Genomic DNA, 21,113 nt, shown 5'->3' with positions numbered 1-21,113 from the left:
TAAAGTATTCACCACGATGATTACTACTCTGTTTTTCTTTACAAGGGTCAGAGCATACAAAAGGGATTCTGAATGAAACAAGTAGCAACAGAAGACAAAGAATGAAGGTACCAGACATGGGTAGAGAAACAGGCTGGGAGAGTCAAAGAAGCTTTGAGAAAATTGAAACAGAGGTTAATACTCTACTGATCCACTAATTCCACTTTCCCAGAAATGGAATGGGCCAGATGACAAATCCTTTTTGGCTAGTTTTCCTTTGAAAATAATCTTTTTCAATAAGTACAGCAAAACTGGTCCGCTCTTCCAAAACTCAGCTTTGCAATCATTCTACTCCGATCCGAACTGCTGCACAGTCAGTACAGCTGGCAATCCAAATCTCCCTCAAACTAACTGGTACAGTCGGAAGACGACAACAAGGTCTTGCTTTATAGACAACAGCTAAATCTTCACTCTCGATACATAGCACAAATGAGAATACGAACCAAATGTATGTTCTAAATTGGAACTTATTTTGTCTGAGTTAATGGATATTAAAACTTCCAGTGACAAGCACTTCTTAATAGAGTAGACACATATTATAGATGACTTTGTACTTTTACTGTACAAGGGTAAAACATATTCCCATGGTTATACACAACTGGTGGGTTTAGTTAGTCAAAACATGGTGCTCACGCAGGTTTTGACTCCTATCTAGAGCAGGTTAGCCAGCTTTCCTCTCCTAGTGGCTGAAATTTCCTGAGCCCCTGCATGTCCTTTGAGAAATCTGTACCAGGAGTGACCCAGAGTGGGAGCAGAGATTATGCAGGTGAGGGCTAGTAGACGCGGGGACACCATGAAAGCCGAGGTAGCCCTGGCTGAGTCCTGCTTCAGCTAGTTGCTAACTGATGGATCAGTAACAAAAGAAAACAAGAAAGAGAATAAGGGGGGAAAGTGGGTTCAACATTTTCTAATTAACCTACATCAAAAACAAACTAACAAAAATTCTCGAAGTAGTGTTAAAACCTTCCTTATGTCACACTTAAGGACTGTGGGGAATTGTCTTTTTCCGTGTCCGGCAACGGATCGCAACCCTCAGTGTCGCCCCCGTACCGGACCGGGACCGGCAACGGGATTGCAACCCTCGGTGTTGCTCCCGCGCCTCGCTCAGCCAGTGAGCGGGAACCGGTCTGTATGTGGGACCCGAACCCTCGGCGGGAGCAACACCGGGCCGGCCCGGAATTGTCTTTTTTGATCTTGAAAATCCGAGTCAACTTAACTGTCCAATGGGATAATGAGCCCTTAGAACCTCTGCTTAACTTAAAAGTAAAGATAATAATAGCAATTGAACAGTATTGTAAGGATTAAGTGAGGCAATATATATGAATACATGGCAAAATGCCGGACAAGTAGTGGATGCACAATATGTGGTAGGTTTCTTTTAAATTTAATATATCACTGTGTGAGAAAAACGACTAAAAGAAAACCCAATAATAAAGTATAGCACTGTACTTAAGTGCAAAGGTAAACATACATCTGTATGTTCCCATATAGACAGACAGGTAGATAAATAGGTAGGTAAGAAGGTAGGTCGGCAGAGGAATAGAGAGATACGTAATATATGTAAATACATTTTATGGTACTGGGAGGATGCCAACAAAATTACATTCTAGTTTGTTTTCTTTCATGACATATAAATAGATAACCATCTTAGACTCCCATTAGGATAACTAAATTCCAGCTACTCACAGATGTTCTAAAGCATCCAAACCAGTGAAGGCTTTTTTGGTAATAGATCGAATCCGGTTTCCTTGAAGTGTTCTGGAAAAAAAAAAAAAAAACCACATTACATTGAAACAGTTTTTAAAAAGCCATTTTGGGTGTGAAAATCTCATTTAAAAAACTGCTTTTTAAAATAGTTTGTGAACGGGGCCGGCCCGGTGGCGCACCGGAGAGTGTGCCGCTTGGGAGTGCAGCGGCGCTCCCACCGAGGGTTCGGATCCCATGTGGAGACCGGTTCCCGCTCACTGGCTGAGCGTGGTGCGGGCGCAACACCGAGGGTTGCGATCCCGTTGCCGGTCAGTAAAAAAAGACAAAAAGGAAAAAAAAAATAGTTTGTGAACAATTCTATTTTCTTCAATCAAATAAAATATTCTGTGAAAATGTATCCATGTCATCTATTTCAATAATATAGTCCAGCATGGTTTTTAAAGCATTCAGCAGAGAGTCAGACAAAAATAGATGCTCAATGTTACTCTGATAGTTAAAGCACTGTTTTTCAAAGTCTTTTTAGAAATAGGTAGAAACTTTAAGAAAGAGGTAGAACTTTTATAAATAGGTAGAAGCTCTAAGTAAATTGTCTCAGAACTCTAATAAACCAATCAGATAATAGTGGAGGTTTTCTCCTTCCCCTGTTTCTCTGTGGTATCTTCATCATCCACAGGAGTTTAGGGCTATTTGGAACTCAGTTTAAAAACTGGCTTATGACATATAATCTGGCCATTTGCAAGATCATTTTATAGCTAAATATAAAGAAAAGCTAATTAATACATATTGGAAGAAAAGCTAATTAATACACATTGTATATAATAGCACTCTTTTGGGGAAGTGACCAAAAGTTGCAACCAGATTAAGCACCTATTTCTAATCCCTTTACAATGTTAATTTGTAAAATCGATTTCAATTAATTTTTTAAAAAATTTAATTGTACATATTTGTGGAGTACAATGTGTGTTTCGACACATGTATATACTGTATAATGATTCACTTACGTTAGATAGCATATGAATTCCTTGAACATGTACAATGAAGACAAAATTTTTAAGTTAAAGAGTAAACCAATCCTACTCACAGCCTCCTCAGTTTGTCAAGCCCTGAGAAAGCACCATTCATGTCTTCAATAGTCCAGGAAATTTCATTGTTCTTCAGATCCCTAATTTAAAAAAGCATTATTTTAGAGATATGTTCAGAAACCTACGATCACCACCCAAGTGGCATATAATTAGTAACAAATTCCTCATAACTCCCCATATCATCTCCACCCCTTTCAAAATAAAAGAAAACCCTTATCTCTCCAACTTATCTTTTATACCCTGTCCTCCTCCCCCAACAATATTTTAAGTTTTGGACACTAATCAGGACAGTTAACGCGGCCCTATTAATTCCTCTACCAAGATGACTAAATTCTGAAAGATTTGAAAGTCTGAAAAATACATTAAACGTTAAAACCACTGTTCCAACCACACAAGCAGGAGTTCGCCAAAGCATACAGAATGTCTTTCAATTACGTAATATTTCAAATAATGAACGGAGCAAAAGTTTCTGACAGTGCAGAAATCAAAAGCCCATTGCACAACATTGAATTAACATTTGAGAGATTTTTCAAAGGTCAATTAATTCAACTCTCTCTTCTTTCTTTTAAGACAGAGATCAGGTCGTAGACATAAATGGCATGATAAACAGGCATCTTCCTTTGCCGCCTTTGTATATCTTTTTGCTCTGGGTAATTTTCAATCTGTATTTTATAAATAAAAATTAGTGGATTTAATATTGTTTTCCTATTAAGCAGTTCCCAACTTCCTGGAGACCCCGAGAAGTCTAACTGTAATCACCAAAACAATCTGATCACTGTCCTTCTTAATCCCTTTAAGAAACACATATGGATGAAATGGATCCATTTTAATCAAACTGATCTGGGAAAGATTAAGACACTACTTTTGAGGCTGTACACATTTCCTTGACAACAAAGGAAATCTGCTTGGAGAAAATAGGGCACATTTAGGAGCCAATTAGGTTCATGTACCAAGAGCAAAATGTGTAACTTACAAAGTCTTTAAACTGGAAAGCCCCCGGAAGGCACAATCAGCAATATAGCTGACTTTGTTGTTCCCAATGTGCAGTGTATTTAGTAAGCTTAGGCCAAGGAAGCTTGAATCATCTAACCTCGATAAGTGATTGAAAGTTAGGTCCCTGTACAGAAAAAAGAAATAAAAAAAACAAGTAATAGCTTTCATTTTTCAAGTCAACGCAGTGATTTGCTTTCCAAAAAACAGGTAATATATGTAAGCACAATAACCCTTATTTTAAAATTCTGCCTTGCTGGCTGCCTTGCTGAGCTCAGTTGATTAGAGTGTGGTGCTGATAACACCAGCATCTGGGGTTCAATCCTGTACCCACAAGCAAAAAGAAACAAAAAACCAAAAAAAAAAAAAAATTAAAATTAAATTCTGCCTTAATAACACTCAGGAAAACATTATTTCCAATCTCAGTAATTAAAAAAATACATGAAAATAATCATCATTACTTTCACCAATGTGCCACAGAACTGAAACAGCAGAGTTGGCTTCAACTTATCACAACAAAAATATGACCAGGTTACATGTGAAAAAAGCTGTCACCTTGGAAACATTGTTGTGAAAATTTCACAGATCAGTGGTAAGAAGCTCATGCTCTGGCATGATCCCTGCTCTCAAACCTGAGGAGAATAAAAGGCAACTCACAGCTCACTGAGTCTCTGGCAGAACTCCCAGGCATCAGGGCTGATCCTGTTGATGGCATTTTGGCTGAGATGAAGTTCCTGCAGCATCAGCAAGCCGTAAAGCCAGCCTTTGGTAATCTCTGTTAGGTTGTTATGGTCCAGCTGCCTGCATTTACAATAAGAATCAAAAGCAGGATCGAAGTTCATTATCTAGTCTCTTCAAAGGGGACATATGATTACAACCTACTACATATTCCTATTGTTACTAGATGTTTACATTTTGTTATGTAAGGGCATCAGCAAAAACAATGTATGTGCTTACAGATTTATGTGCTTATAAGTTCTCAATGACATTACCTGAAACCAAACTGAATACTAAATTATAAATATGATTGTGAATCATAAGAGGTTAGCATAGGTCACTGAGCATTCTGTGATCATAGTACCTGAGGCGGAACTGTGAGAACCCACACTTACAAGATTTCCATGTTGCTCAGCCCCCAAAAAGCTCCATCCATAAGTTTTGTGACTCCATTTCTTTGCATTTTCAGGGACTTCAGAGCACCAAGCCCTTGGAACGTGAGTCCATCTATATTTTTAATCTTGTTTCGGTTTAGTTCACTACATTGGATATTAGAATTAAAGAGTTAGCTTATATGACAAATTCTGGTGGTAGTAATAAAATGTGTCATTACTACAGTATAATTAAATCAGCGTTAAATTACACAGAATATTTTAAATTTCTAAACATTTTTATTCAGAAGAGTTTCAACTTATTAGCAGTGAGTGAATTTCCTTCTAAAATGTATGATGTATTTTTAGAATAAAAAAATTGAAAGTATACTGCACTTTAATTTCTAAGCTGTTCTCTACTCAGTATAGAAAAAAACACATTAATATTTGTTTTTAAAACATCCAGAAAGAGAATATCAAATATTACACTAAAACATGAGGGATATTCAGAATCAGGGCTGTCAAATTTATCCTGTTCCATCTGCTAATAAAGTTGGTCACTGTTTTTCATGATTCTTTTCAGGTTTAATTCTTTCTTTAAGGCAGTAGTAGTTCACAATCTTGGTTGTACACTGGAACCAACTGGGAAGTTTAAAAAATTACTGAAGCCTGAATTTTACCCTCAGAGATTCTAACATAATTGGTCTAGGGTGTGGCCTGGGCCCTGAGATTTTTTAAAGCTCCCCAAATGTTTGTAATGTGCAGCCAAGGCTGAAAACCACTATTGCAGGAGACCATTCACAGATCATTCTGCCATTATTAACAAGACAGTGCTTCACAGCCACTTAAGCTGTCGGAGCCTCCTGGAGGTGTCAGTATTATTCTCATAAACCACAGCTGTTCAGAGTCCCCACGATTTCTTCAGTGCCACAATGACACCTTTGTAAGCAGGTCGTTCAATAATTACACTGTTCACTCTTTCTTTCAGTAACAATCTAACATGTCTTGTCTGGCAGCAGCTGGCACTAGGTGACATTTAAGGCTCTTTCCAATTTGAAGACTCTACAACTCTGGCTCTCAAAAGAAAGGTGGCCACATCTTTGCTTCAAACTCTTTAGCGACATCATGTATTTTAGGGGACAGATACCAAGGGTTTGGAGGAGAAGAAACAATCTCTGAAGGGACATTTTACTTACAGGTGTTGCAGTTGGGGCAGTTTAAACATTTTGGGTGGGATAGCTGAGATTCGGTTCCTATTCAGCTTCAATACCAGGAGGGTGTTGGCCAAATTGTCAAAATACCCAGGTTCCATTGATGTGACTCGGTTGCTGTTGATATACCTGTTAAAAGTTTGAAGATGAGCTTCTCTTTCTGATTTCTCTGGGAAGTTAAAGCGCATGCCATCTCTGTATTATAAAGAATCTCCAGAGAACCTAACCATCAACAGACACTTAACATATTACTGTTTAGGTCCTTGTGAACACATGTTGGTTAAGATTCACACATATTGCTGGGGAAAGAGTGATTGGAATATTGAAGGTTACAAAAATCTGCTATGGATACTTGTCCACTTTTTTACAAAATTCTTTTATCAATAAAATACAGCATTGGCTAAATTTTGATTATATTTTTTAAAAGAAGCACTTTTCACACTTACAATTTTTCCAACAAAGAATGCCTTTTTTCTGCAATCCAAAAGTGTAAGAATAAAATTAAGATTGCAGTTAATCATGTTTACAGCAAATTTCAAATCAATAAGAAAATTACATTTTTGATCTATCAGCAGTACAACAGGTAGTTTGTTACATCTTCAAAGCTTTTTTTTCCCCATTATAACATGACATTTTCATTACAGATGAAAATTTTTGTTAAAGAAAACTTCACTTACAGATATTTGAGTTGTAGGGGTGGAAATGCAGTTTTAAGCTCTGAAATATTGTTACTGCTCAGGTCCAAAGTTTCAAGGGACTGAAACTGTTTCAGAGGTTCAGGTAATATTTCAACAATCCTGTTCCCAGCCCTGGAATTAAAAGATAGCATAAATAAGGATTAATGATACGACAATCCAAAAAGACAAAAATATTTTCTATTCCTAACTAGTTCTTCAGAAATATGGAAAACTGATTAAACAGTACTTTAAAAAGCTATTCAGCAATACTATGGCCACTTTACTTCATTGATTAAATCATAAATCATAATATTAGAATATATGAAAAACATTCCTATATAAATCTAGGGTACTGCTTCGCAGCTGTGGCTATCTAAATGCTATGCTCTTAAAAACACTGTCTGATTTTTCTTTATGCTACTTTTAGTTGTTCTTTTCCTTTGCATTTTATTAAACTGTATGTGGAATGCTCAGCACCGAGCTGACAAACCAGGCACTGATGAGTTGACTCCCTACTCTTTCTTCTTGATTCCCTATCTATTTCTAATATTCTCTTGAAAAATGCTCACATTAAAGGTGTCAATGAACTTGAAATACTCATCAGATTGGGGCTTTTTTAGAGCCAAGCTAGAGAGATCCCTTTTTCTTTACAAAATAGCAAGTTTCAATGCACTGCCAGAGTCTTCAATATTAGTGGATATGCTCCAAGCCTTTCAATATTATAAATATTATAAAAGTATTATATAAGAGCACACCAGTCTAAATAATCCCTAGGTGTTATTAGATTAAAACATGTTTTGACACTAAGATCCAATACAGTAGCCACTAAGCCATATGTGGCTCTTCAAATTTAAGTTAATTAAAATTAAATGTTAAAATGTAGTTCCTTAGTCACAGTAGCCACATTTCAAGTGCTCAATAGCCACAAGTACTTGGTAACTATCCAAAGGGAGAACACACATACACATTTCTACCATCATGGAAAGTTCCATTAATGAGTGTTATATTGGACTATAAGTGAAAAAACAAAAGAAAAGAAAAGAAAAAAAAGAGGTCAAGTCAAAGATCTTAAAAGGTCATCAATAGAACAGCTCCCAAGTGGAAATTCAGCACTATATGACAATTTTGTTAGAAAACAGGAATGAAATGGATGTGCAAGCCACCCTAATTGTCATATTAGGTTAAGCAGCGTGGTCTTTTTAGACCATCATATAACAGGAGAAAAAAACATGTCAAGGTAAAAAGACTAGGAGAATAACAAGTCTACCTACAAATCATAGAAAAATCTTCTCTCTAGGACCCAAGGTACAATGAAATAGTTGGAATGTTCTAAGCAGAACTCTGTATGTTATACAAGTCACATGCTGGTGTTTCTACACATAGCCTGTAGTTAATCTTCACTTAACAAGAAAACTTAGAACATATACATCATATGTGTATCTTTCTTACCAATAACTGCATTTCTATAGTGCCTTGAATTTATTAAACTCTTCTGCATTATCATAACTCACAGGTCTCTCACCTTCACAGAATGTTCCTGAATTAGATGTGCCCTCTCATGTATTTTCTCAAAATCTTATGCTGCTTTCTGACATAGCACTTACACCGCTGGTCTTCTCTGCCATGCTGCAAGTTTCTTAGAAGCAGGGATATGTCTCTACCCCTCTGTCCTGAAATGTTTATGGAATCTAATAATGTTGAGCACATATTAGGTGCCAATCCTCATGCTAAGCACTTTTCATATATTACGTCATTTAATCATAACAAAATTTCTCTGGTATAGATATTATATAGGATTTTAAAATCAGAAAACTAGGACTTTTCACGTAACAAGTCCAAGCACTCTTGAGCCACCTCACAGAATAAGTACGGACTGGTCTCAAAGCAACCCCTGAAGGCCTGTTTCATAAAATATAAAGTATGAAAGATATTTTGGCAATTAACTTCTTACATGGAGATGTACCTCCAGAAAAGTCTGCTGCTTCCCACCTTGCAAAAATGCTGAACTTCTGGTTTCAAACTGATGTGGGAATCCATACTGGATCACTGAGCCATCACCATGGCTGCACTGAGAATGGCCCATAACAGGGCCCGTCCAAATCTGTGCCTGTACCCTACGTAGGTAAGAGGAGGCCCTGGGGTTTGCATGTGCCCCAGAGCTAGAAGGCCAGCTTCCTGAATATGTGCGAATGGCAGGTGCTGCTTTCTCCACAAGAAAGAAAAATAAGGGGAGAAAATGGGCATTTTATACATTTTATATTTAAACAACAAACTAACAAAACTTCTCAAAATATGGTTAAAACCGTCCGTATGTTATTCTTAAAGGATGGGTGCGGGGGTGGGGTGGGGGGGGTGGCAATTGTCTTTTTGATCTTTAAAATCCAAGTCATCAGAGAATCTAATTCCATTTTTAAAAATAATCCTATACAAGATAACAAGCGTAGACAATATATAACTTAAGAGCAAACTCTGTGATAATAGTAAAGTTAAAAAAAAAGACTTAGCAGTCCTATGTACAAGTCATGACTATCAAGCCCTTCAGATTCCCATAAAGTCTTACAGATTTGTTTAGAGTCAAGTCAGCCATGACCTCTGATTTTGACCATTTCCCACATCTGGATTCAGCAGTGTATAAACTCCTTGATCTAGCTGTGAGGTATAGGCTAATGTAAGTGAGACAATTAGTCAATTTCTAGGTCCCGGAGATGAATTCAGTCCAAGAGACAAGCCACAGGGCCTTAAGGTCAGGGTGGGTGGGTTAAACAAAACCACACTTTAGGAGACAAAAATTTTCTTTTAAATACATAATCCAAATGTTTGCATTACCAGGATGTCCTCCCACAAACAGTGGAGCAACCCTGAAGTACCCAAGTACCCTCTCTCCACCCCCTCCCCTGTCCCTAGCCACTATCTCCCTTCAAACTCTGCATCTGGTTTTGGCCTCCAGGCTGTCTGGGGCTAGTACAGCTACACTTATATTTAACAACAACAAAAATAAAACACTCAACTATAGATTTTTGCAATAAATGGAGCAAATTAGTTTTTGAGGGGAGGGAGCAGGAGGTGTTTATCATGTCGGTCAAATAAGGCTACAAGTCAGATAACAGACCATACAATCTTTGGTTTATATATTCGTTTGTTTATAAGGTAATTATGAACAAGGTATTAAAACTGCCAATTACTTGAGTGACGAATAAAATTTTCCTTGCAGTAAAAGTATGCCCCAGCCAAAGCCAGCAATTTCCTGAGCTGCACACCTCCTAAACTGCAGTGTGAAAGTGCTCAGTTATAGATGGAGTGTGCACAGTGCTGTCTTTGTCAGTGCTGCTTCCTAGCACAAAAATCCCTCACAACTGCCAGGATAACAGTTCCAGTATCACAAAAATTTAAATCTGTCCTAATGGAACAGAATTAAATCCAAATACTAGTTTCTTATTAGCTCTCAGACTAACTGGCAAATAACCACTTGACATGTAGCAGTTTAGAGCAAGAAACAAAAACACAACTTGCTTTATTTCATGAAAGAGGGATTAAAAAAAGGAGACAACTACTGTGAAAACTAGATTAAAAATCTTTATCATTTAAAAGCCCTCAAAATAAACATATTTCATGGACTGGGTCACAAATAGCCACTTGTAGAAGACAAAGATTCAATTCTACTCGAGCTTTAATTTTTCTCCAAATAAATGCCCAGATTGATTAACGTATTAAAAAAAAACATTGCAGTTAATATTTTTGGCAGGAAATGCGCAATGCTTGAACAAAAACAGAAGTGTGTGAATACCTTTTTCCATTACTGAAATTAATGTGCAAATGCCATCTCTCCATTGTTCAAAAATCACAATATGGTACTATAAGTATTGGAAAGTATTTCAGCCTCATGTAAATACATCTTAGAGACTAGGAGTATTTTGGTCTTCTACGTTTGTTGATAGTACAGGCAGTTCCACGGTCAAATCGCTGCTGAGGTGAAGTATAATTAGTCCCTGTGGACAAACAGACCTGGGGGCTTGTTTGGTCAGAAACACAGACGGTTCCCTCAGACTTCAGGCCACAGTTAAAACAGAAGTCCCAGGTATTTCAGCCTTGGCCTCTCAGGTCCAAATAATGATTTCATTTTTGTTGCCAATTTCACCTTTCAGCCAACTTTGCCAAATACCTTTCAAATGCAGAGGCAAACGTGGCTTCCAGTTTTCATCTGATGAGATTTACTCTGAGAATGTGAGAGATCTAACCAGGAACAAGGTGGATATGAACCTTGATCTCACAGAGCTCAAAGTCTAGCAGGGAGAACAGCAGGCAAATGGGAGAGGTCAACAGTGTGATAAGTGCTCTGATAAGAAAGAGAGAGGGCAGTGTCAGTAGAAAGCACAGAGAAGCCTCAGTCAGGCAGGTGAGAGGAAAGCAAGGCTTCTCCCCTTGGAGGGAATGAAAGAATGCCTTGGTGGCTGGAGTAAGAGTTCATAGGTGGAGACTGAAGAAACATGATGTTCAAGAGTGAGGCAGCTGGGAGATGAGAGCAAATCAAGTAGGGCCCTGGAAGCCACGTTAGGCACTTGGCCTTTATCTCAACTGTGAGGAGGGGGCTAGAAGATTTAAAATGGTGGGGTGACAAGATCACATGTGCATCTTAGAATGGCTGCGCTGGCAGGAGTGGGTAGAGAGACTGGGTGGGGACAAGCAAGACCACAAGCAGGAGCCCTACTAAGGATGCTTCTAATCTGATGCAGAGTACAGATGATGGTATGCTGGCCTGATGGCAAGGGTCTGCCGGATGCCACTCTGATGGGGAATTGCCTCTCTTCCCCTGGTTTCCAGGGTATATGCTGTGTTCCTCTCCTCCCTGCACATACAGGCTCAGGTTTCCAGCTCTGCAGCCTCTGGCTACCGGGATCCAGTTCAGCTCTGCTGGAGTTCCCATTTACCCTATCCGTTACTGCTGTGTTTTGTGTTTCTGATAAGGCAGGCCTTCTATGGCATGGGGTGTAGACTAGGGTCCTTTCTTGCTCACAATTGAGATGTTACTGACCAGAACAGCCCAAATACCAGCATTTCAATGTGTCTGTAATCACTAAGAAAATGGATAAGTGTGTCATTCTCATATATAAGAAATACACTCCTTTGCTCTGATACTCTGAACATCTGCCCTGAAGGTAACTCTGGACTAAATTAATAACCGTAAAACATAACTTAATGAGGTTAGTGATATAAACACTGTTCTGATGATGACTAGATCTACTTTTTGACCTATTGCTATCTCCAGAAAGCACAAGTGTCTCAAAAGAACCTTCATGCACTGGATATAAATGGTGTTGGTTTATCTCCACAGGCTGAAAGGAGACCCACAGAGTGAAATATTCTTTGTTAGTGAGGAACCAGAATATCAGGTTTTTTCACACCGGAATTCCTAAACCAATCAAATGGTAGCTTCTTGAAGAATAAGAAATATCTGTCAGTAGTTTCAAGTGTCTCCTACCTATTGCACAAGATAACAGGCGGCTTAAGGCTTTGCAGCTGTAATGTGTAAAGACATGCAATCTTGGCTATTTAGAGAAAGTATGTGCATACAGCATTTTCCTTTTAGAGAGGGTGTGTGCACTGAAATTTAATTTGAAACCATTTTTTATGTTTGCAATGCCCTCTTTTCTTAGAATGCATCACTCTAACCACATCCCTTAAGTCCAATTCAGTTACTGCAGCTAACAAATTGCTGAATCCGTGGTCGTTCCAAACAACCAATCATCGAGCAAGCATATTAAATCTACTGACTGGTATAGTCGGCCTAGCCCCAAGGAAATGATTTCTCTATATAACTTGCAAGCAACCAACTTAACTCCATTTATAAAGGAATCACAAATTGGTAAAGAAAATACTACATTTTGCAAACATATTAAAGTTTACTTATATTTCTAACAATAACCCTCACTTTTTCCCCACCTCCCCCCAAAAAGCCTCCTTGGTTAGAATAAAAACTACCATGGCTAGAATAACTAACACTTCATAATATCTGGCATCTTTTAACAGAGAGATTTGGCAAGCAAAGAACCTCTCCAGTTTATAAAAATAAACTGCCTCTGCTCATCTCTTTTCTAAAAAGATAATTAAGAAGTTTCATTAAAAGAACACATGTTTAGACAGGTCCACTGGTATGGTGGCATCAAAGAATAAAGCCAACTAAGGAAACTTTTGGAAGGACAAAGATTCTGGATTAAGAATTAATGATACTACCCAGCATATTAGTCATGGTGTAAGAGGAAAAGAGTCAGTTCTTTCAGCTAAAAGCTAGGTCAACATAAAATATAATTATCTTTTGGATCACAAACATGATAAAGATGGCCACAATACTTTAATACAGAGGTCTTACAATAATCCAGGCCCTATTCACATGCCAGTTACAACACAAGTTAAAAACGAAAAAAGAAATAGGGGTCAAAAATCCACTCACACCATATACAAAACAATCTTTCTTCGATCCCTAAGAATAAATTCATTTAGTTCTTTATGTAAACCGAACTTTAAAAGCAAATCCTAGAAAACAACAGGATGATAAATAAGATACTTACTGAGAAATTACTGTAATCTGAAACAATTTATGTAGAATAAAAATTAACTTTATTTTAATTCAGCAAAATTTAAAAATTTTCCCTACCTCTCTTGTGAGGTAGAGGCCTTCCACAGCCATTTCCACATGCCTGACCTCTCTTAAGTTGGTTGTGAGTTTAGGTCTCCCCACTAGCTTGTGATTTACTTGTGGGTGGAGAGAACCTCTAATCCATCTTTGGATTCCCACAATTCAGGATTAAATAAATGGATTCAAGACCCTGAAGTAAACAAACAATGTTGATTGGTCCAGGAACTCTAGATCAGCTATAGAATGGCCCATAAGGATTGATCTCAACTGTTGCTTAGGATGCATATACACATCAGAAAACAGGATGCCCGTTACAGCTGCAGCCAGAAAAAGTAAACATAACACTGGGATACTCTACCTTAATCAACCTACTAAAAGTAAGATCTCCTTGACACAGTATTTCAAACTACAGTTCCCCAAAGAGGAGATTTTTATTCTATTCCTGGTTCTGTGTCTTGATCTACTATACTTTGTGAACCTTGATTTTCTCACCTGTAAACAGAAGGAAATGGAATGGAATGATCTGGCTCTAATGAGCTGCGACTTTAGATCTGGGTGACAAACACTGCAAATGACCGGATTTGTTACAGAGGCTTCATACAACCACATCAGGGAAAAACTGCAGCCTCCCTTTTGGGAAATTTCTTTCACCTCTCTCCTGTGTTGGAGTCGCACTGCCTGATGCTCCGTCTTCCTCCTTCTTGGTTCACTCCCTCATTTTCTTGGGGCACCTCTTCCATTAGCTTTCCAAGAAACCATGCATTAAAGTGGCTGTTTTCCTCATGTTTGGAAATGTCTTTGTAGGGCTGACAGTGAGAAATCACTTTCCCTTAGGATTCTAAAGACACTGCTTCACTCTATCAGGGTGCTCACGGACTTAAGTCGAAAGAGCCAGAGGCCATTCTGATTCTCCACCCCAGTGTTTCTCAAACTTCAGCTCACATCAGTATCGGGGGGCAGGGGTTTCTTGAGGCACAGGTCGCTGTTGAGCACCACGCCTCCAGGGTTCCTGTTTCAGTGGGTGTGGGGTGGGATCTGAGAATTTACATTTTTACCGAGTTTCTGGATGATGCTGATGCTTCCAGGAAGGAGCACCTGAAGAGTAATGTCAATCTTTATAGGCAGCCTGCTTCACAGTCTTTCTTTTCCTCTTCTCAGAGTTTCTCTTTACCCCTGGTAATCTGGAATTGCACAGTAATGTACCTTACTGTAGGTCTTTTTTCTTTTTTTATCGTGCTAGCACTCAGTAGGCCCTTTCAATCTAGAAATGTGTACTCCTCAGTTCTGGGAAAGTTTTTTGTATCTTTGATAATTTCCTCTTTTCCATTTCCATAGATGTCTCTTTGTGGAATTCCAATTAGTGAGGCATTAGACTTCCTAGCTGATCTATTTTCCCGTTGTTGTTGTTGTTTTTTTCCCTCTCCTGTTTTCCATCCCTTTGTCTTTTGGTTCTTCTTTCTGAGAGTTCTTCAACTTTCTCCCAATACTTCTATTGCCTTTTGAAAGTATCTGCTGGGCCGGCCTGATGGCGCACTGGAGAGTGCGCCGCTTGGGAGTGTGGCGGCGCTCCCGCCGAGGGTTCGGATCCCATGTGGAGACCGGTTCCCGCTCACTGGCTGAGCACAGTGCAGGCGCAACACCAAGGGTTGCGATCCCGTTGCCGGTCAGTAAAAAAGACAAAAAAAAAAAAGAAAGTATCTGCTGTTATATTTTTAACTTCCATTTTTAAATTTATTTTCTGAATATTCCTTTTTCTTATGTTCTTCAGCATGCTTTTCTGGTTTTGTGGACATAGCATCTTCTCTTTTCTCTCTAAAGATATTAGATTTATTTTGAAGTTCCCTTCTCCTTCCATTGTCTCCAGTTACCTTCTCCCAATTGTTTCAGACTCTGACTTTATTGTTAGAAACTTCTTCAGTCTGGTGATCACTGGTTATTCATTCATGTTTAATAAAAAGCAGCACTAGAAGCCTACGGAGGGCTGTGAGTGTAACAGGCTTGCAGAATGCTGAGTTTCAGCACAAGTGACTGGGAGAACCTATTTTATGATGGGATGGCTCCATGTCAGTTTCTGTGGGTCTCATCTCTGAAACCCTCCAATCTCCAGTTTGATGCATGTAAATGTTGCTGCTACCTTCTGGGAAGGCTAACAGGGAAATAAGCTGAGAGGAGGGTATATCACCTTCAGTGTTCAGATTTAATTTTCTTGATTTCAGAAGATCGTGCCCTCAATACCCAACCCTGCACAGCTGGGCCTGCGTCTCAGATTCCAGAGACTTTCTGTTTAAGCTCTCCACAAAGTAAACTTCCAGTATTCTGTGTAAGGGGAAGGGCAGTCACTAGGCTTTGCGTTTTGGAGGAGGAAGCTGGAAGTCTGATTGTTTCTTATAAAACAGTTTTAGCCAATCTCATTTTCAGTCCTGCTCGGCACCCCCATCTTTATAGGTTTTAAATTCATGAAGTTCTGCAGCGCACATACACACAAAATTGCTGTTTTGAGGGGCAACTCCACTTTCCCCTCTTTTAAGTCAGTTACAATCTATCCATTTGCTTGCAAAATGTTTATGGTATCTTTCACTTGGACTATATCCTCTCTTTATATTCTATTTTCTCTTTGTTCCTGTTGGTATGCACTCTTTTTATACCTTTACTTTCATTTTAAGAGGGTTTTGGGAAGGAGCAAAGTGAACACACTCAATCCGCCATATTTAATAGGAAGACTTCAACAGAAATTCCATCAATAAATAAAACCAGTTTTTCTCTAAAATCCCAATTAAACAAAACATTCCCTTAAAAAACGTACTATAATTTTTTTTTACTGAAAAATCATTCAATGTAGGTTTGTATAAGATATTTTAACAAAAAAAAATTAGCCTACATAAAGAATTTTCACTTATTGATGATAGTACAAACTAGAAAAATACTGCATCAGTATTCTGAATCCCAAATTAATAAAGTTACCATACGGACAATTAATTCTGTGTGAATACATAAGGCTAAATTATTTTCATTTTATTTTCTGATATGGAATAGGCCAATAGACTAGGAACATCACAGACACAAGATATCATGATTTCACCCAAGTATTGAACTTGTTCTTGTGAATAAGACAGAAAATGTGGTGATGATGATCATATAGGCAGATGCGTTCACATCCCTTCTCTTTAATCACAGACTTGCATCCACCTTTAGGGAAGCTGTTGGTGGTTGCTACTGGGCCTGCCTATGGCCTGTGCTGTCAACATTTTGCATGAACATAGATACAGATGTGAATAATCAAGCACAAATGCCACAGAACTAAAAGTATAACTCATCTTTTAGTTACAGATGAATCATGATCTGTATTAGTCCGTTCTGTGTTGCTATAACAGAAATACCTGAAACTGGGTAACTTATAAAGAACAGAGGCTTATTTGGCTTATGATTCTGGGACAGCTGCATCTGGCATGGGCCTCGGGCTGCTTCTACTCATGGCAGAAAGTGACAGACAGCCAGCGGGTGCAAGCAGATCACATGGTGAGAGGAAGCAAGAGAGAGAGAGAGAGAAGGTGCCAGGGTCTATTAAACAACCAGTTCTCCCAGGAACTAATAGAACGAGATCTCTCTCAGGCCCCCCCACCCCTAGAGAGAACATTAATCCAGTCATGAGGGAACTGCCCTCATGACTCAATCAGTTTCCAACACTGCCACATTGGGGATCAGATTTCCACATGAGTTTTGGAGGGGACAATACATCCAAACTCCATCGTGATCCCAAATCTCTCAAAGTACTAACATAATGGTATAGACGCAAGAAAAGAATTGAGCTGGGATAAGGCAGTGTTTGGAATTTTTAATCAAGCATTTTTACAAGGCTTGTTTGAAAGCAAGTCTTATGAAAATGACAAGAGACTTAGGAATCCCAGCTGACCATAAACTCAATGTGAGTCAATAATACAACATGGTGCTTAAAATACTAATACAATGTTAAGGTTCATTAAAGTCCAATATTCTGGTCAAGAGAGATAGTCCTACTATATTCTGTTTAGGTCAGACCCTACCTCAAATATCTTGTTTTGGGCATGGTATATTATACTGTTATGCTATAAAGTGTGTGTGGGGAGGACTTTGAGGGTCTACGCCTGCACTGTCCAGTACAACAGCCACTGGCTATGAGTGACCATTTCAATCTAAATAAAATTAAACTAAAAATTCAATTCCTCAGTCACACTAGCCACATTTCAAGTGTTCAATATTCATGTGTCCAGTGGCTACCACTGTGGACAGAGTAAGAATGTTTCCATCATTGCAGAATGTGCTATGGACAGCACTGGTGTAGATGCCATGGCATGCAAGAAATGGGAGTAAGAATTTGAGCCAGGAGAAGAGAAGGCTTTAAGAAAATCTTATATTGTTAAGACTTGGAAGTATTACTATGCAGAAAATAGAACCAGAAAATAGAATGAAGTTGGTCTCCTCAGCACATTTTGCCATAGAGAAAAATGCTTCTTCCAAATCCAAGTTACTAGGATTGTGCACAGACACTCAAAACTAACAAAGAAATGGGTTATAACCAGTTATACGATGATATAATATGAACGTATTTCAAAGTGTGGAAAAATATAATTAAAAGACAATATGAATCTTTCCATGAACTTTTTAAAATACCCTCATGTAATATAGCAAGCTATTTCTAATTCTTTTCACTTTTTCTTTAATAATTACATGCGAATTGTGCTAAGAAAGGCAAGAAAAGCTTGAGGAAAATAAGACAAGTGATTTATACAATTACTTGACTAATACTTCCTTGAGTCTATAAACATCCATTCATCTTTCAATAGTAGTACCCTTTGTCTTAGGCCAATACCTTGTTTGGAAATTACACAGCAATCAGTGACTACATTAGAAAGCATCTTATCTTTTCTAATAAAAAAAAAAGTATGCTCATTTTGATTCGATTCCATAATAAATTTGCTTTGTTATAAAAATAGTTAATATTGCTCATACATAGTAAAACTGACAGTCCAAATATGTATACCATATTTACCCTATGCAGCATGAATATCACCTTAATATTTCATTTTGCCTTCAGACTCACTCTAGAGTCTGTTCCACTGGCTGGCTAAAGCTAGATGGAGAGGGAGGGAAACAGCCAGGCAGGTGATTCTATGTGCTAGAAAGGAGGTGTCTATATTGATAATTGCCTTCCCTTTCATGTTTTGAATTTAGTACTTGAACAACTTTCAGGCAAAGAAAGAAGAGGTGTTATGGGTTAGAACTCTGTTTCATTGTTTTGGTCTATCTACCAAACTTGAGCTCTGAAACTCCTGCCTAAGGAAGATAGCAGGGAAACTAAATTAAGGAAGTGAAGGAAGCAAAGGAACTAAGCCAGGATAGAGACACATGCTGAGTCTTGTCACCCTAATTATGAAAAGCAATTGGCTGTAACTTTATTGTTTTGTCTGTCTTGGCAGAACAAGCCTCATTCAGCATACAGCAGCAGTCTCTTGGTAGAAGTTGTACCTGACACTTTAAAGCAGCAATCAAAATGGCTACAACATAGTTGGGGGAGGAGGGGAATGGGAAAGTAGTATAGATTCAGGGTAAGTATTGGCAATACAGGAATTTTTGTGGCAAGCTACACTGGAAGGTAAAGTCTGGGTCAATTTTACGGGCTTCAAGAAACCAGTGGGTCACAAATCTGAAACTTTTGTTACCTTGGAAAAACCAAGTTTCATAAATGAAAACAATTTTATGTGTATATGGAGAAGTAGGATCTGAAAAGTTAAATATATATTAACTTGGTCTAAGCCATCCATTCATTCATTCATCTAACAAATGTGCTGAGTATCTACCATGTGCCAGGCACTGTGCTATATACAGCAGGTTATAGTGGGGACAAAAACGGACATGATCTCAGCTTTTGTGAAGTATTCTCATGGGAGAAATAGACATTAAAGAATCACAAATACACAACTAAAAAATGTGATTACTTATATGAATAATAAAGTAGATACTGTAATAGAGGAGATATAAAAATGTATAAGGGGAAACCTAAGTCTGATTTAGAAAGAGTGGGGGTAGGGTGAGTATTCAAGGCAGGGGTAAGAGTATATGCAAACAAACCTGGGCAGAAACAACCTGGCACATTCCTGGAACTGAGGAATGATTCCAGACAACGCTCAGTAGGAAAAGAGGCCATAGACCACACAGAGTATTGTATGTCTTGAGAAGGATTTTGCTCTTGACTGAAGTACAATGGGGAACCACTGAAGGATTTAAAAAGCCCTATAATGATCACACATTTATGTTTCAAATACAGTCACTCTAAATGGAGAACTCAGAAACCTAGCAAGCTCGTATCCTGGGGACCAGTTTATGATTAAATGTGAAGATAAACAGAGTGTTTGTCACAAATACAGCTCTGTGTATAGTAAATTCTCTTTTATGTACAAGACATATGTAAACATTTTAAAACCCAGTAAACAAATACAACTTATTGCATTAAGATGTTTATGTGTTTATTTTGTAAGACTTGAGCTCCATGCACTTATTTCCATTAAACACAATAATATCAGGCTTGCATGTACTGGTGAAGGTTGTAGCCCTCTGTGGCAGTGTCCTTTACATGTGAAGACGACGATAGCTCTTTCAGCCACACCAGGACAGCACGCATTTTAAAATGAATTTTGCATCTGAGGTGGTCAAATTCTATGGGTTTTTCTGTGCCCAAATGCAGGTAAGGATGGGTTAACGGTTTATGTCTACTTAATCAACATAAAGTTCTCCAATTCCCTCAGAAACTTAAGTTCTAATTTTGGTTAAAGCAGCTCTCCAACTTTCTTAATTAATATGACAAACTGGTGATCTCTTTTTAAATATTGACTTATAAAGGTTTTGGTTAAAAAAAGAAAAAAAAATCTAAAAACTATTTGAGTTTTACCACATAGTCCACATGGTTACAAAATCACTCAGATACATCAAAACTTGAAAATGTATATAATACTCACCTTCCATATATACAACTTTATTTCTGAGCAATGAACCTATTAAAATATCAACACTGTTTTTAAAGTTATAAATTTATTTGGATAAATTATTTAAATAAACTCTGTGTCAGATAATACTCACCTTCCATATATACAACTTTATTTCTGAGCAATGAACCTATTAAAATATCAAACACTGTTTTTAAAGTTATAAATTTATTTGGATAAATTATTTAAATAAACTCTGTGTCATGAAACCAAGCAACAGTCTCTTGAAATAGTGTCTCCCAAACTGATTTTTTAGATCTGATTTTTGGAATGTAGTAAGAAATGTGTGCTTATGGATGAAATTTCCACCTTAATACGGTGCTGGGTTCAGAATATATATAACGGAATACTGCAGAATTTCTAATCACTAGTTCAACTCTACCCTATCTATCATCCAGAAGATAATGTTCATTTGACTCCAACTCCATGGCCAATTTCCCATTGTGGGAAAAAGAGATGTGTCCCTAATACACAGCAGGGCTTAGAGCACAGAACAGGTCCAGGGATCAATGGATAACAGGGATTTGGCTAGTCATAATTGTTAATTATCAAGGCCACATTATTTGTCTGTATGGCACTTGCTTTTGAAAATGAACACTGTCTAACGGCTATTTGAAAAAAAGGAGGAAAGCTAATTCTATGCTTAATTGAACTACAATCATTTTATTCCCC

General features: G+C 38.0%; 1 protein-coding gene across 1 annotated transcript in view; it reads right to left on the bottom strand.

Annotated features, from left to right (window-relative positions):
- Positions 1–21,113, bottom strand: part of LRIG3 (leucine-rich repeats and immunoglobulin-like domains 3) — a 45,914-nt gene that overhangs the window by 12,057 nt on the left and 12,744 nt on the right. Inside the window, 7 exon segments of the mRNA XM_008580848.1 lie at positions 1,726–1,797; positions 2,828–2,908; positions 3,802–3,945; positions 4,476–4,619; positions 4,931–5,074; positions 6,103–6,246; positions 6,795–6,926. Of these exon segments, the coding sequence (XP_008579070.1) occupies positions 1,726–1,797; positions 2,828–2,908; positions 3,802–3,945; positions 4,476–4,619; positions 4,931–5,074; positions 6,103–6,246; positions 6,795–6,926 (861 nt within the window).

This window comes from Galeopterus variegatus, unplaced genomic scaffold (genome assembly GCF_000696425.1).
Source record: "Galeopterus variegatus unplaced genomic scaffold, G_variegatus-3.0.2 Scaffold2175, whole genome shotgun sequence".
Lineage (NCBI taxonomy): Eukaryota > Metazoa > Chordata > Mammalia > Dermoptera > Cynocephalidae > Galeopterus > Galeopterus variegatus.
This window is presented reverse-complemented; position numbering and strand designations above follow the sequence as displayed.